Consider the following 16161-nt stretch of genomic DNA (forward strand, 5'->3'; position numbering starts at 1 on the left):
GGGTGTAAAACATCGTCGTATATTTTTGGTCACCTCATGCATCGAATAGTTTCATGTTATCCACCTATGCACACGGGACCAACACCGAAACGTCGGTGTGTTGGAGACCAAGACTGCACGGCCCGCTGGACGCTGGTCTAGTTCCTGGACGCAAATGTAGCACGTATCTTTATTCAGCTCGTTACCGCTGATGGTCACCAACCTCAAGGGTTGATCACACCACGACCTAACACATTTGGTGATACCCGCTCAGTGCAGTGTGGGAGTTTGTTGCGGTACGAGGACAAATCACGCTATAGTTGGCGTGTAAGCTACGCCCAGTCCGAATCTTAGCCGGGCCGAAGGTGCTACCGCGTACGTTTGCTGCTTTGCATGCCCTCCTTCCTGGCCGTAGCGGCGCTTCTATTATTCCAAGGCCTAGGGGCCTGCAACCAGATCAGCTTGGGCTCAGAGAGCGCCCGGTTTTGCGCCTGGACTTCTGGCTGCCCCCCCCCCCCCCCGCCCCTGTCCTTCCCTCCCCCAGACGCCAAATACTGACGTCCGCCACCACAGTCCAGACGTGAGCAGCACGGCGGCACAATGGCGTGTGGCCACCCTGCTCACAGCAGTGACGGCCTTGGAGGGCCGGGCATATTCGCCGTCCAATGCATCCATGCATCCTAAGCGTTGGCGCGTCTACGTACGCTTGACCTGATATGGCCCGACCTGACAGCCCGGCGACGGTTGGCCGGTTCGGTACACCGACGACGCTCCGGTGCGGGCCTCCCGGTCACCCCAGCGACGGCTGGCCGGTTCGGTACACCGACGACGCTCCGGTGCGGGCCTTCCGGTCACCCCAGCGACGGTTGGCCGGTTCGGTACACCGACGGCGCTCCGGTGCGGGCCTCCCAGTCAGCCCAGCGACGGTTGGCCGGTTCGGTACACCGACGACGCTCCGGTGCGGGTCTCCCGGTCACCCCAGCGACGGTTGGCCGGTTCGGTACACCGACGGCGCTCCGGTGCGAGCCTCCGGGTCAGCCCAGCGACGGTTGGCCGGTTCGGTACACCGACGGCGCTCCGGTGCGAGCCTCCGGGTCATGGCTGGCATTCGCTGCGTTTTGTCACGTTATGTGTCCCTTCGCCCTTCACGCGTCATGTGATTTGGTGCTCGGAGTGGTTCCAGACGCAAGGATTTAATTCGATATCTTATTCGAGATAGTCTCGTTAGCAGATGCTGGAAAGCATCACCAGTGCGCCGCTGGCCTCGTTTGCTCCACAAATGTCGCCCACAGCTTGGCGACGAACTTGCGTAGGTCCTCTGACGATATTCTGGTGGCAGTATGACGTCGACCTCGATAGTAGCCAATACAAAATCACTGGAAGTCAACAGCTGATGAGCGGTGGCCGGGTCGCAACGAATCGCACGGCCTCACCTGCTTGGGGGGGGGGGGGGGGGGGGGGAAGCACCACGCAGGCGCGCCCTTTTATGGCGCGCCAGCGGCTGCTGCGATCATGCTAGAGCTCATCACGAGCCCGTGGGGCGACCGGAATTCAAACCCGAACCCACCACGTGGAAGCCGGACACGCCAACCGCTCGGGCATAACGTGTGGTGCTGCCTGGTGGCGTCCCATGCCTCCGTGATATCCGAAGATAGCGTGCGTCGTCCACACAGGGTCGGGACACTAATGTAACGGTTTAGAGATGGGCATCCCGCATCAGCATACACATGCCTCCCTTCAAATGGTCATGATCGGGTGGACAACGTGTGTGAGTGGCTGGGGTGGGGCCCCTGATACAATTATGCATGCCAGCACGAACCGAGGCAGGCGCTGATGCATTCTGCCGGAGCTGACCTTCATATTGTCGCGTATCGATTGTGCCCGAACGCCAGTTCTGTTTTTACGCCTGGTCCTGTGTCCGAACAGGTCCTATATCCGAGCAAGTCCTATATCCGAGCAGGTCCTGTATCCGAGCAGGTCCTCTATCCGAGCAGGTCCTGTATCCGAGCGGGTCCTATGTCCGAGCAGGTCCTATATCCGAGCAGGTTCTGTATCCGAGCAGGTCCTATATCCGAACACGGCTGAACCCGCCAGGGTCTTGCTGCGGCCGTGCACCGGCAGATCGACCCCGGCCGCCGGTCCCGCCGGGCACCGGCATAACCCCGGCTGTTGAACGCTGCGGCCCCCTGCAGGCAAAAGGCGGGGCGGGGTCCGGGGTCACCGTCGCATGGTCGCGATGTTGACCGTACCCCCTGTCCGCGCTATCGACCCCACGACCCTCGATTGATCTCAAAATGCATGGGGCGCCAACCTTACGAAGCCAAAGTCCGCGAAAGGAATCAGCGATGACTGGCCAACAGTCGCAGCGTCTCCCCCTCCCCCTACCGACGTATTCGTGTGTGGCTGTGGTCTGTCACGTTGTTTAGGATTGAACTGACATTGTCGCCGGCTTCGTGTGGACGGGTTTCTCTCGGTGTTCATACCGGTTTAACTCATTGTTTTAACATGCTTGGTCTGCACGCAAGCTCAGCTGTTCACCGTCGGGTATGAGTTGACACCAGGCATCCCAACGTGATGCAGTGCCGCGTGCAAGAGCTTAATCAGTGTGATCTTGTTGTTCTGACTGGTGGCCTTCAGTCCCGCGAAATCGATACGAGTCCCATTATTTTCTGGATCTATGTCACGCATCCACGATACTTCGATTAATGCTCAATCTAGATAGAATATCGTATTGATTTTGGCCCGGAGGTGTTGCGTCATGTTTGACGTGAGGCCTGCCTGCAGCAGCTGAGTGTCCACCACACATTTTGATTACTTATGATTTAAAGAAATATGTCGAAACCAAGCAGCAAATTTCGTACTGGCACAAGTTTGAGTGTTTTTAAAGATTACCCTCGATGTTCTTCCTTTTCTACGGGCATCTTCCGTCACTTCTAATGCCTTCAGTGGCCGTTATGTATCTGCTTAGTCATCGCGAGCGTCGAAAGCATGGAAACATCAAGTTCAAGGCCTTCCTCAGTCACATCACGTGTCACATGCTCAAAGAAAGGTGCCGATCGCCGTCCTGCTCCGCCCTTGCCTGCCCAACCTTCGGAGACCACTGGGGTCACTCGAGACGAACCGCAATCGTTCGCTGGTCAGGTCAGCGCGCGGTGCCAGCGGGCTGACACCGCCCGTGTCACGTACGGACGCGGGGATCTCATGACCTCTCAGCTAGCCGTGAGACACACTGCTGGCCGCCCGTGTCACGTACGGACGCGGGGATCTCATGACCTCTCAGCCAGCCGTGAGACACACTGCTGGCCGCCCGTGTCACGTGCGGACGCGGGGATCTCATGACCTCTCAGCCAGCCGTGAGACACACTGCTGGCCGCCCGTGTCACGTGCGGACGCGGGGACCTCATGACCCCCTCAGCCAGCCGTGAGACACACTGCTGGCCGCCCGTGTCACGTGCGGACGCGGGGATCTCATGACCTCTCAGCCAGCCGTTAGACACACTGCTAGCCACCCTCGCTGCAGACGCGAAAGCATGATGCCGCCACTGTTGCTGTTGACAGCATGGTGAGTGTGTGCGCGGGCCTTCTGTGCGCAACCTCGAGCACGTGCGAGTGGCTCCACCGTCTTGGCGGTGAGGGGACAGTCCGGCGCGCAGCCAGCCGCCCGCGCTGTCCGACTGCGTCGTATCTCGCTGTTAGAGGGTAACTGGGCCGAGCGTGCCGGCGGCGCTCCTCCCGCTCACCTGTCGGCGCCGCTCTCGCTGCGCTGCTCTCTCTGCGGCACCAGCGCGGTCTCCTCTCTCCCGCGTATTCGTGGTCGCTCCCGCGATGCCTACTGTCCGGGCTGTACGCCAACTATTGCGCTCTACCGTTTGTGTTGGTCGAACACGGGGTGTTTTGCTAGTTGGTGGTGATCACTGCGTGCCGAGCGAGCCGCCAGTTTGCATCCAGTGGTGCTCGCAAAATTGTTCTAGAACGCCCTCAAGTTAGTTCGGTGGGTGGGCGCAAAATGACCTTAGCGGTCGACGCGCACTTAAACCCCAATAAACAAGTTGGTTCGGTGTAGTGTGGGTGTGTGACAGAACCGCCGGTAGGCGTTTCCGAAGCAGTCTATAGGGCTCCTTGTTCGTAGGCTGCAGTCATGAGCATTGTGTAAAATTGGGTCGTAGCAGCGCCTTGCCCTGAATGCAGTCCGTTCTGGGTGTTTGTGAAAGGCTCGGACTTACTCTAGCCAGCATGCATGGCAACGCAGCCGGCGTGGGCTGCGCCAAGACGCTTTTTTGTCCGATGGCTTTGTTTTTGACTTTTAGGCTTTTTCACGTCTGCCTTAGGTTTCAGCCGGGGGGCGTATAATTTAGACTGCTGTCTTCAGCTTCGGCTCTTTTTCACGTCTGCCTTAGGTTTCAGCCGGGGGGCGTATAATTTAGACTGCTGTCTTCAGCTTCGGCTCTGTTTCACGTCTGCCTTAGGTTTCAGCCGGGGGGCGTATAATTTAGATTGCTGTCTTCAGCTTCGGCTCTATTTCACGTCTGCCTTAGGTTTCAGCCGGGGGGCGTATAATTTAGACTGCTGTCTTCAGCTTCGGCTCTTTTTCACGTCTGCCTTAGGTTTCAGCCGGGGGGCGTATAATTTAGACTGCTGTCTTCAGCTTCGGCTCTTTTTCACGTCTGCCTTAGGTTTCAGCCGGGGGACGTATAATTTAGACTGCTGTCTTCAGCTTCGGCTCTTTTTCACGTCTGCCTTAGGTTTCAGCCGGGGGGCGTATAATTTAGACTGCTGTCTTCAGCTTCGGCTCTGTTTCATTTTCAACAACTGGCTTCAGGTTTGGTTTCAAACAACTCTTGAATCATGGCTTTGGCTTTGGGTTCACACTTTTTCACTGCAGTTGCGACTGTATTCACAAGAACAGTCCTGCCTGTCCTGTTACCCCAGCGTACGCACCGCACAGCTGATCGAAGCTGCGACACATTCATGACTAACGGCGAAAAACCGGCCGGATATTGTCGAGACCAATTAACGCGTGACGACGGCTGGAGAACTAAATATCCGAAACGCCTAGTAGCACACAAACCAAGGTCCATAGTCCCAAAAAACGCAATTTTGTTCGCGGTGCGAACAAGTCCTATTGCCCTGCAAAATCGCGATGATATTTTCTGATTCCACGGTTTCGGCAAACGCTAAAATATATTTATTTCTGAAAACAACGTTTTGCACCAGATTCGGATTCCGCTTTGATCTCGTTTAAGCTGATAGGTTCGGCTTCGGCTTCACGTTTTCTAAGCTAAAAGCCGATGACTTCGGCTTCGGTTTCAAACCACAAACTCAAAAGCTACCGGCTTCGGCTTCGACATCACGGCATTGTCTCGGCTTCGAGTTGGGCCTCGAAGCCAGCAGTCTGGCTTCGTCGCCTTGCCTGCTGTGGTCAGCACTGGCCTGGCCCCGCCGGCTGGCTGCCGCACACGGGCCGGCGCAGTGCTGGGGACCAGTTTTGAGATGCGTTTTGAAACAGTGCCTTTCGTCAAGTTGGCTCATTGCGCCAGTTTTTTTTTTTACAGATGCCACCTGGCTTGGTGCATTCTGGTCATTTTTCGTCGGCTAACCGCGATAGTTCACTTAAAGGTTAAGTTGCAAGAGTCTCGTGTCATTTCTCGATTCCATGTTTACAGCCAAATGTGCATGGAGGTTTATTGAAATCAATTGTTGGCACAATGCCAGGGTAAACACGTTCGGGTGGTATGAAGGCACCGATGTCTGCATGTTCCCTCCACTGCGCGCATCGGCCAGGCATTTCGGCACGCGCTCCCAGCCGGTAAACAATCTGGAAAAGGTGCCTTCAAGCGGGAGGGAGAGGTACGTCGCCGGGCTGACGCAATAGCGCACCCGGCGCACACTGGTCTAAAGCGGGCGAGACGCGGTCCAAGGTCGAGAATGTTACGTTGTGTGCACGAACGGCGCGGTTCGTTTCTAATAAGCGCTCAGTTACCACAAGCACCAAAACTCAGGCTCAGATCTTGACTGCGTGGGCTGCGCATGGGTGGAGTAGCTACTACCTGGGCGGAAAAAAAACATGAAGTGTTGGGCGAATTCTTGGGTGGTTGTGACGGTGATCGCGTTGTTCTCCGCCCGTACCAACTATATTCGACCCATTCATGCTTGCTTGCTTGGGTGGTTGTGACGGTGATCGTGTTGTTCTCCGCCCGTACCAACTATATTCGACCCATTCATGCTTGCTTGCTTGGGTGGTTGTGACGGTGATCGTGTTGTTCTCCGCCCGTACCAACTATATTCGACCCATTCACGGAGCCCAGGGTCAGTGGGATGTGACATCTGGGCGAGGCTGCTCAGGGCGAGGCTGCGGCTCATATCACAAGAGAGTTTCTGAAGGGCGTGACCCGGAACCACGTGCTTCGGCCAGGATGCAGGTCAGCCTGTCGTTCGCTGCAGGCATGCAGATCGGTCTGTCGTTCTCTGGAGGCATGCCGATCAGTCTGTCGTTCGCTGGAGGCATGCCGGCCAGTCTATCGTTCGCTGGAGGCATGCCGGTTAGTCTGTCGTTCGCTTGAGGCATGCCGATCAGTCTGTCGTTCGCTGGAGGCATGCTGATCAGTCTGTCGTTCGCTGGAGGCATGCCGATCAGTCTGTCGTTCGATGGAGGCATGCCGGTCGCGCCGCCGTATTCGGTCTGACCGTGTGCTGCGCTTTGTGGGCCTGCTCACTTGTGCGATGGTGATACTGGAAATCTTCCTTCGTCACGCCTCAAATTTCAACCTGTTTAATTGAAATCTGCAAATATTGCTCTGCTTGAGGTGACGGTGTGGGTTGTCGGTTTCCGGGCTGTGTCAGATGGACAGCCTTCTCATAACCACCCTGGTAACAGTGTAAAAACTGTTAAGCTTTGCCGCAAAAAAAGGCTTCTACTCGCCGAGGCTGAATGTCGTTCGGTCACGAGACCGCCGCGCCGTAGGCTCCGACACAATTCTTGTAGTTTGTGGTGGCGGCCGCGGGAGGCGCTGCGGACGGCGCGCGGAGAGCTCGGCCGGGGGCGGCCGGCGGCGTGACAGTACCAGCCACGTGACCGCGCTGGCGGAGGGGCTCCGGAGCGGCACGGGGCGAGCTCGGCGGAATACGCCCCACTGACGCCCGCTGCAGAGGAGAGCGACGTGGCACGCTCTGCCGTGTAGTTACTCGTGGAGTTCGGCTGGCAGTCTGCACTCGGTAAGAGCTTCAAAGAGGATGACCATTGGAAATGCCCACATGCCGGTGGTGGGCGAGTGGCACCAAAGTAGTTTGGCGTCGATGAGACACCAAGAAGCAAATGAAATACGTATTTCAGAAAAAGAGCTGATGGTCAAACGTGTCGTCCGCCACACGCATGGCGTTAACAGATTAGTCTTAAACACGTTATAGTTTGAACGTTTCCTCGCTTACTGTGATTACTGGTTTCCGTATGCGTGGTAGATGCGCACTTGTCGCTCCAATACGTTTCCTATAAGGCAATGTTCTTATATACCTTAGTCCATTCGTCTCTTCTTCCCGCCGCCACGCCAAAGTTGGTGACAAATGCGGCTGGAATGTTCTTGCCGGGATGATTCCCATTGAAACCTTTTCCGCGGCGATGTAGAGATGGACCAAATCTGCGAAAAAGCTAATACGCTTAATTTATATATATATATATATATATATATACCAGTTAATACCAGTCGTGCTTTATACGTCCAGTTGTGTGTGAAGAAGTCTACTATCTACTCGTGGACCTGACCCATTTCTGGGTGAGTTGGATGCTTGAAGGGACGTTGCAAACCGACAGCTGTCAAAATCGTCACTGTACTGGGCGTGAATTACCGGGCTGAATTCCTGACTCTTTGCATTCTATCCAGTCATGTGTCGCGCTCACGATGGTGTACGTTCGCTGTTTCCGCTCAAGCGGTGGGCTTTGATCTGAACGTCTGACCTTTGTCGGCTGTAACGTTGGGACCCGTCCTCTGTCTGGCTGGGTCGAGCATCGGTCCCGCGTTTTGGACCAGCTTCTAGCGTGGTGGGGTCGACCGTTACCGAGATCAGCTTGTGAGACTGGATGATTCCGAACGTGCATAAATGGGATGGTGCGGAGGCGCGCGGATCGTGTGGCGTTCTCAAATTGTGAGGGGTGCGCGCGTGTCGCGCGGCACGATACGCGTGCATCTCTCACAGTTCAACGACTTTGCAGACAGCTCCGAACTACCTGAGTTTTGCGCGTTTGGATCCTCCGTATTGAACCGACCCAGTTGGAGTTGCCGGTACGGGTTCAAGGTCTGCGCCCGACACGTATGCCCTACGGGCACACAGTTGACCCGAGTTTCCCGAACGCCGCTGCTCGCGGAGGTAGCGGTGAGGTAGCGTGTCTGTGATTGGTGTAGGGCCCAGCACCAAACGCGCGCGCCGACTCCGGTCCCAACGCCTCGCCTGCCCTGACAAGGCTCGCTCGGCGATGGCAACGCTCCCCAGCGGAAATTCAGCCAACGGCCCGCCACCCGACCGCGGCAGTTTCTACGGTTTTCCCAGCACTTCGCGAAAGTAGCGGTGTGGCACGATCTCTCCCCCGTTCTTGCTGTACTCGTCGGATAGGAGGTTCTGGGGCATGCTTTCAGTTGTTGTCGCGGTGCTGCGTTACTTAATATTTAAAAACACGCGTGCATCGCAGCCACCTACGCACCATTTTATGACGTCATTCCATAACCTACGCGCCATTCTTCGAAGAATAACTTTTCCGTGTTCAGTCTTACAACTTTTCCAAGCGCGCGTCACGATGGAACACGCGCAAGTGTTTCGACCACATTTTATGCGTGCGTTCAACCGCCTCACGCCACGTGCATCGTAAACAGGCTGACGGTGCGAGCTGGCGGCTGCGGCTCGCAGGCGGCGACCTTGGCGGTCAGTAATCGGCCGGTCTGTCGTATTGCAGAGCGGGAGATGTCGGACGACGCGCCCAAGCAGGTGACGTTCGAAGGGGGCCTGAAAGCTGAGGAGGAGGCCACAGTGGGCGTGTCTGCTACGGCAGCGGCGCCGCGGGTAAGTACCGACTCCGGCTTCGAGCCCGGACGATGACGAGTCCGCCGCTGAAACGCGGAATGACGGTCCGTGGAAGTGCACCGTCTCTCCCCCCATCGTTTGACGCTCATCATGACGCTGCCCGAGACCGGCTGCTGGTGCGGGCCCGTGTAGCGCGGCTGTCGCGCGCGGCGCCGGGGCCGGAGCGGCCGGCTGCGGCGCTGCAGAACCGGTGCTCTCTGAGCGTTTGTGGTGACGGGCGCGGCCAGGAGTCCCGGCTCAGCTGTCCGCTGGGGTCGGCGCCGGGACCACGTCCGGTCAGTGACCCGCCCTCGAGCTGGGCCGGGGTCAACGACCAGGCCGGTGGCGCCGAGCGGCCGCGCGTCCCGAGGTGTGGGCCGGCGGGGGCAGGGGAGTCGGCGGCGCCCCGCTCCCGGTGCTGTCCGGCCGCCGCTCCTGCGCGTCGGCTCACACCTCAAGCCGGACTGGGCGGCGCCGGCGGCGGCGCTGACGGCCGGCCGGGCCGCGCCTGGGGTCAGTGTTGGGTCCGCCTCGCGGCCCAGTCGGCGCCGCGCGGTGCTAGCCGGGCCGGGCCGCCGTCGGCCAGACCGCGCACGGCCAGTGCTGCTCTTTGGACGGCCACTGCCGACGTCACTGCTCTCAGCTGATGGACGCTTGTTGGCATCGTCCACCAGCAGGTGCCAGGATTTTGCTCGATTGATGTGCGTTTCAGTTTCACGCGAACGTGCGGAAAAATGTACTGACACATGGAACAAACATGCGGTCGGGAGGTGCAGCCGTGTGGGCATTCACTGGCCACACCGTTTAACGACAGAGGGCGACTCGTGTTGATACTAAATGCGCTTTCTCGTGTTTGCATGTTAATGCGAATAGGCTTTTCCAGCTGTTCGTATCGTCTGAAGGTTGTTATCAATGAACCTGCAAATCTAAGTTACGGTGATGTTGGACCAGCTTCACGCATTTGCTCCGGTAAGTTTTTTTTTCTCCGGAGACGCCTCTGACAAACCTAGTAGTATTGCCTTTATCTTGTGTGTTTCGGTATTTACGAACGCTGTTGCAGGGGCGGTCCGTAGATATGCCAGGAATGTGAAGAAGCTGGTATTCAGTTTACTTAAGTTTCAGATACGTCCTACAAATAACTGTCGTTGGTCAACTGGGTCCGGAAATTACTTTATTGATAAGCGGTATGGTATTGTGGAATCGCCAAGGTCCCAAAACAACCCGTATCTTTAGCCACCATGGTCCCAAATTTCCTCCTCTGGTAAGCAATACCGTAGTGTGCCGTAGCTAATTTCGGGGGCCTTTACGAAGGCGCGTGGCGACCGTTGCTGTGGTTCTGTGCAGGAAGCTCGGGTGCTTGTTGGGGTGGGAGTCAACGGCCTTGCCATCATTGTTGGTGTGGAAACGACTGTTGGGAGAACATATGGGTCGCACAGCTTATAGCGAATACTTTCGAGTCGTTTTGACGCGTATGACAATGCCAATAGCCGTTCATATAAAAACTTATGATTGTTCAAAAAGCCTCTGTCGCGTAATGGTCTTTGTGGTGTTCACAGCCATGAAAAGTTTTATGGAGCTTTGTACAGCTGTCGACACAGCTATATGGAGCTGAACACAAGTGCAGATTAATTGTTAATAGGATATTTTGCACGCCGTTGGCATGCATTTGGATGACGCGACAACTGGCTGTTCGTAAGCATTCATCTCTGTGGGACAGTCGCTTTATCTGGCCTTATCTCTTTCTGCGTTCTCAGCGTAAAAGGGCAGACGCTTGTTTAGCGGTATATGTAGATAAGCGCATGCATGATCAAGCCGCCGACATTAATTTGTGTATGTTTCTGGGAGCCAAGGCGTGACATGGTGGTTTCAGCAGCACGTGGCACCTTCGCTGGCAGGCAGGGTTGTGCAGCCCGAGCGCGAGAGCGTATGTTGTTCCGCTTGGCGTCGTGGTATGTGTGTGAGGAATGCAGGGTGCAAAGTCAAATTATGATTTAGGTAACGTATCACCGGAGAAAGGGCTACAACATGTATTTGTCCGGGCTGCGAGGGCCGTCTTTTTCTTCATCGGTTGCATTACATTTGATAATGTTCATCCAGCAGACTTACCAACGACAGCCTCAGTCCAACAATGGCCTGCGGATTAATAAAGAGAACGCTAGCAGTGGCCCCACTACATTCGTTCAATCATTTCACAATAAACCATCTGCTGCTGCGTTCACCCAGTCTCACCTAGGCTGGGAATCTCGTGCTACTGCAGTGTGTATAGTAACTCACTGCGTTCGAGCACAAGTTGGCGTTATTTCGAAATGCATTGTATGTGCTCGTGTGCGTAAAATAAACATCTAAAACGATGTACGGCAGAGTGGCTTTGACTTCTGATCGTGTCCGTTGCTGTCCGGTTAAAGCCACGGCTATAGCCGGTCACGTGGCGTGTTAGTTCGGTAGTCCTGGCCGCAGGTCACCGGCGCCCGTGTTATTATCAGCGCGTCTTTTGCGCCGGCGTTCCCCTGATCACTCCTGCAGCTCTCGTGCAAACCAGCAGCGATGAATGCCGCATTATCAGGCTCCCAGTACGGCGTCTGGCGCCGTTTGCCGTTCGCCGCGTGCGTCGCGGCGGCGGGGCGGCGGGGCGTGCCGCTGTTTGCGCCGGTACGCTGCCTCCTCCACGGCGACGCCGTCACGGCGATCGCCGTGCGCTCCGACGATCGCCGGGGACCTTGGGAGCTCACCAGAGAGGAGGTGAGGCTCACCAGCGGGCATGAAGCGCCGCTTGAGTCGCCCCTGGACGTGCAGTCTGGTCTCGTGGTCTTGTGCGGTCTTGGATTGCCCCTGGACGTGCAGTCTGGTCTCGTGGTCTTGTGCGATCATGCGGAGACCGACGTCGACGGTGCACGGATGGGGCGCCGGCGTGCCGTGCAGGGACCGTGCATGTTTCGTTAGTTTTGCATCGGGGTAGGACGTGACGCGTCAGCGACGTGACGCGTCACTAATACGGTCCGGCCAGGCGCACACTCAGCGGGCAGGCGTAGAGCCGCTGCCGTCTCTCACTCCGGCGGGCAGAACGCCGAACAGGGCACGCCAGCCCGGGCGGCGCAACGGTAGGAAAGACTTCGCAGCGGCTGGCTGAAATGCAACGATTGATCGGAGCTCGACGTGCCGCGTCCATGCCCGGACGTGCCGCCGTCGCCTGCGCCCATCACCGCACGTGGAGGCTGCGGCCGGGCCTACAGGGAGGGAGGAGTAGGAGGTCACCCGATGACCACTGCGCGGTGCTGGGCGAGCCGTCACGAGCGCGGCGACGGTGACGTGGTCCTGCGTCACGGCCGGCCGCACCAGCCGGCAGCCGCAGCTCCCTCAAGCGGGCCGCACCCCAGCGCGGACGCGACGCTCGCCGAGAGGTGCATGCTAGACACCAGTACTGTGAGGAAATCTCGGCATCCTGATGGTGCTGGACGAAGCAGGGGGGGGGGGGGGGGAGACATGGTCCACGCGTTTTCCGGGATAGTTCAGTCTTTGCCATTAAAAATGCACGGCGATCGTTGGCTTCAGAAAAGAATGCAGCTCTCCGAATTCGTTCGCCGTTCCAACGTCCTGGAGTCTGCTGTGTGTTACGTGGCAGAACTGGATAGATACACGTGTAATGTGTCAGACTTATGTAAGCCCATCGGTCCATGTGGCACCTGTTCCGCACGGCGAATTGTGTGGGTTTTATGGTACGCACCACGTGAGGGACAAACAACAGATCACGACCGAGAAAACGCTGCACACATAGTGACATCGCTGGGTGCTCCTCGTGGTTTAAACCATAGTCTGGCGCACGCGGCGTCTCTCCGCCGCACGTTATGAAAGTTACCTGCCACGCCTCGCCTGCCTGCACCGGGAGACATCGCTGCTGCGCCCTCCGACTCGTCCGCGTACGCGCCGTCCGACCCCGGCGCCACCCGACCCGGGCTCGACCCCTGCTGCCGGCGTCAGCGACGGCTGGCCGCCTGCCGACAGCGGACCGGCGGCGCAGCCGGGAAGGCGCTACAGGAGAGGTGTTTTGCCATCGAGCGAGCGGTCCACACTGCGCTACTCCGCGAGACGCCTCATGACGGCGATGGCGTGTGTCATTGGGAAGCGCGCAGCCGTGTTTGTCGACGGTTTGTCCGTAAACTAGCGCAGTGAAACCGTGCCGACTATCGCCATACCCTCACCACAACATCCACGTCCGCACCGCCCTGTTGTGTCGGTGTCTTCCGGGGTCGTTAGGGGGAGAGACCGCCCTGCTGTGTCGGTGTCTTGCGGGGTCGTGAGAGCGAGAGAAGGGAACGACGGTTGCATCACAACAGCCACGTCTGCACCGCCCTGTTGTGTCGGTGTCTTGCGGGGTCGTGAGGGGGAGGGACCGCCCTGTTGTGTCGGTGTCTCGCGGGATCGTGAGGGGGAGAGACCGCCCTGTTGTGTCGGTGTCTTGCGGGGTTGTGAGGGGGAGAGAAGGGAACGACGGTTGCATCACAACTGCCGCCGGCCGGCCTGTCGCGGCAGCTGTACAGCCGACCCTGCTCCGCCAGCCCTCTGCTGACGTCAGGGCAACGCGGGGGGAGGGAGGGGGCAGCCAGCCAGTCTGGACCAGTGTCCCCTGATACGCGAAGAGGGGGGGGGGGGGTGGCAGACAGCCTGGACCGGTGTCACCTGAGACGTGGCGGGGAGGGGGCAGCCAGTCTGGACCGGTGTCACCTGAGACATGGCGGGGAGGGGGCAGCCAGTCTGGACCGGTGTCACCTGAGACGTGGCGGGGAGGGGGCAGCCAGTCTGGATTGGTGTCACCTGAGACATGGCGGGGAGGGGGCAGCCAGTCTGGACCGGTGTCACCTGAAACGTGTCAGGGGGGGGGGCAGCCAGCCTGGACCGGTATCACCTGAAACGCGGAGGGGGCAGGCAGTCGGGACCGGCGTCACCCGAAACGTGCCGGGGCCAGGGAGCCATCATTGCGTAGCTGTCGGGAGACATACGGTCTATGCAGTCTGTTATGGCTGTGGTTCGCGATGATATAGCGGTATCTTTACCAAATTATTTAACCATGTGGTGTACAGGTGTGGCGGCGGCGCCCACCTGTACCCATTTCACAGAAGCGTGACAGCTGGTGGTCCATATGCGAGCGAGTAGCTCCTTTCGATCCCACACGTCACCTGCGACCTGTTGCCAAGGCGGTTAACGGCCGTGCGCCTTGTTACGCGGCATGCGACCCATTGACGCTTTGCGATGCCAAACAAGGAGTACAATGCGTGTTGGTTGGCCATGTACGACTGAGTTTGTTAAGCATGCAGTGTCCTGCGCACGACCGCATGCGTATGAGGCGACCCGGCGTCATTTTTGAAGCCGTTCGTGACGTGACGGGTCATGCAGCGGAATCCCGCCCGGATCCGGATCGCACCTGCCTGATCCGGATAGGCATCTGCCGGATCCGGATCACACCTGCCGGATCCGGATCGCACCTGCCTGATCCGGATGGCATCTGCCGGATCCGGATCACACCTGCCGGATCCGAATCACACCTGCCGGATCCGAATCGCATCTGCCGGATCCGGATCACACCTGCCGGATCCGGATCACACCTGCCTGATCCGGATCGGATCACATCTGCCGGATCCGAATCGGAGCCCCGACACTATTGCCCTCGTTAGCCTCTCCTGGGCCGGTGAGGGGCGTCAAGGCATTGAAGCCGTCCGCCACCGACTACGCAGCTGTGTGAAGACGTTGTGGGGCGGCGGCGGCGGCAGTGGCGCAACAGCCGTGGTGGGGCGTGCGATGCGGGCTGTCGCCGAGGTCGGGGTCAGGGCCTGCCGAGAGCGCCGCCGCCGCACACCCCTGCAGGTCGGCTGGTGCGGTCTGGGTGGGGGTGGGGGTGGGAGTGGGATGGGGATGGGGATGGGGATGGGGATGGGGATGGGGATGGGATGAGGATGGGGGTGGGTGTGGGGTGTGGGTGCGGGTGCGGGTGCGCGCGCGCGTCTATGACGCACTTAGCTTATGAGGCTATATTAATCCAGCTCGCAGTGGCCGTCGGTTGTGTTGCCGGGCCGGCTGGCGGAGGGACATCCTGCCCGCGACGTGATCCGCGGACTCGTGATAGCGGACCACCGGCCGCTGGTCAGGCTAGCGGTGGGACAGCCTGCCCGCGGCGTGATCCGCGGACTCGTGATAGTGGACCACTAGCCGCTAGTCAGGCTGGCGGTGGGACAGCCTGCCCGCGGCGTGATCCGCGGACTCGTGATAGTGGACCACCATCCGCTGGTCAGGCTAGCGGTGGGACGGCCTGCCCGCGGCGTGATCCGCGGACCCGTGATAGCGGACCACCAGCCACGTACAGGCTGGCGGTGGGACAGCCTGCCCGCGGGGTGATCCGCGGACCCCTGATAGCGGACCACCAGCCGCGGGCAGGCTGCAACATGGTGTACACTGGCCAGCGATCGGGGTGATTCGGTGGGTCCGGTGACTGGCGCCGTTTGGAGGCAGAGCACGAGGAGCAGGCTAGAGCTGGCACTGGCGGCGTAACGGTCTCCCGATGATTGGCAGGCTTTGTGGTCTGCAGAGCCTGTGTCATGTCTGGGGGATGTGTCATCGATCACAGGTGATGGTGGTATTGCCTGTCGTGTAACAGCTTTAAGCTGTGCTCGTATTTCGACCAATGCAGCTTAGTGTGGAGGGAAGCGAGGATCGTTGTTATTGGCTGAGTCATTCCTGTGGAGCAGTGCCGATCCAAGCGTGAATAATTTCTTCTAGAAAGATCTAATGGGGACCGTGCTGGTCGAACCGCTGCACAGTATGCGGTAAACAGACTGCATCCCGACAGCTGTTCCCTCCAGCGACATCAGCAGCCCTGATCTGACGTGGCAGTATAACACTGCGCCCTCTCACCCCAGTCTCGATAAAACACCGACTTACCTCTGAAGCCTCGAGATGAGGCAGAGAGCCAGATGACGTTGAATAATGCACACCTGCTGGGACCATCTGTCAAGATTCGCAGTGTCCGCCGCCGGCGCGCTCAGGCGCCGAGAGATGGCGGGTCGCCAAGGGCATTGTGTGAGGCGGGCTCATCTTCTGCTGAGACACAGAGCTACATGTCTTTGGAATGACTCCTGAGGCATCCAGTAG

At 58.5% G+C, this 16161-nt stretch overlaps 1 protein-coding gene across 2 annotated transcripts in view; it reads left to right on the forward strand.

Annotated features, from left to right (window-relative positions):
- LOC119090437 (adenosylhomocysteinase-like 1) overlaps window positions 1–16161 on the forward strand; it is a 90220-nt gene that overhangs the window by 3002 nt on the left and 71057 nt on the right. Inside the window, exons 1-2 of one of the 2 annotated variants that reach the window (XM_037213242.1) lie at window positions 7049–7191; window positions 8918–9024. In XM_037213242.1, the coding sequence (XP_037069137.1) occupies window positions 8926–9024 (99 nt within the window). In that variant the 5' untranslated portion in view covers window positions 7049–7191; window positions 8918–8925. Of the gene's footprint in view, window positions 1–7048; window positions 7192–8917; window positions 9025–16161 lie in introns of those variants that run through there. The other variant, XM_037213241.1, reaches the window with a different exon arrangement.

This window comes from Pollicipes pollicipes, unplaced genomic scaffold (assembly GCF_011947565.3).
Source record: "Pollicipes pollicipes isolate AB1234 unplaced genomic scaffold, Ppol_2.1 Scaffold_3087;HRSCAF=3621_pilon_pilon_pilon, whole genome shotgun sequence".
NCBI classification, from domain to species: domain Eukaryota; kingdom Metazoa; phylum Arthropoda; class Thecostraca; order Pollicipedomorpha; family Pollicipedidae; genus Pollicipes; species Pollicipes pollicipes.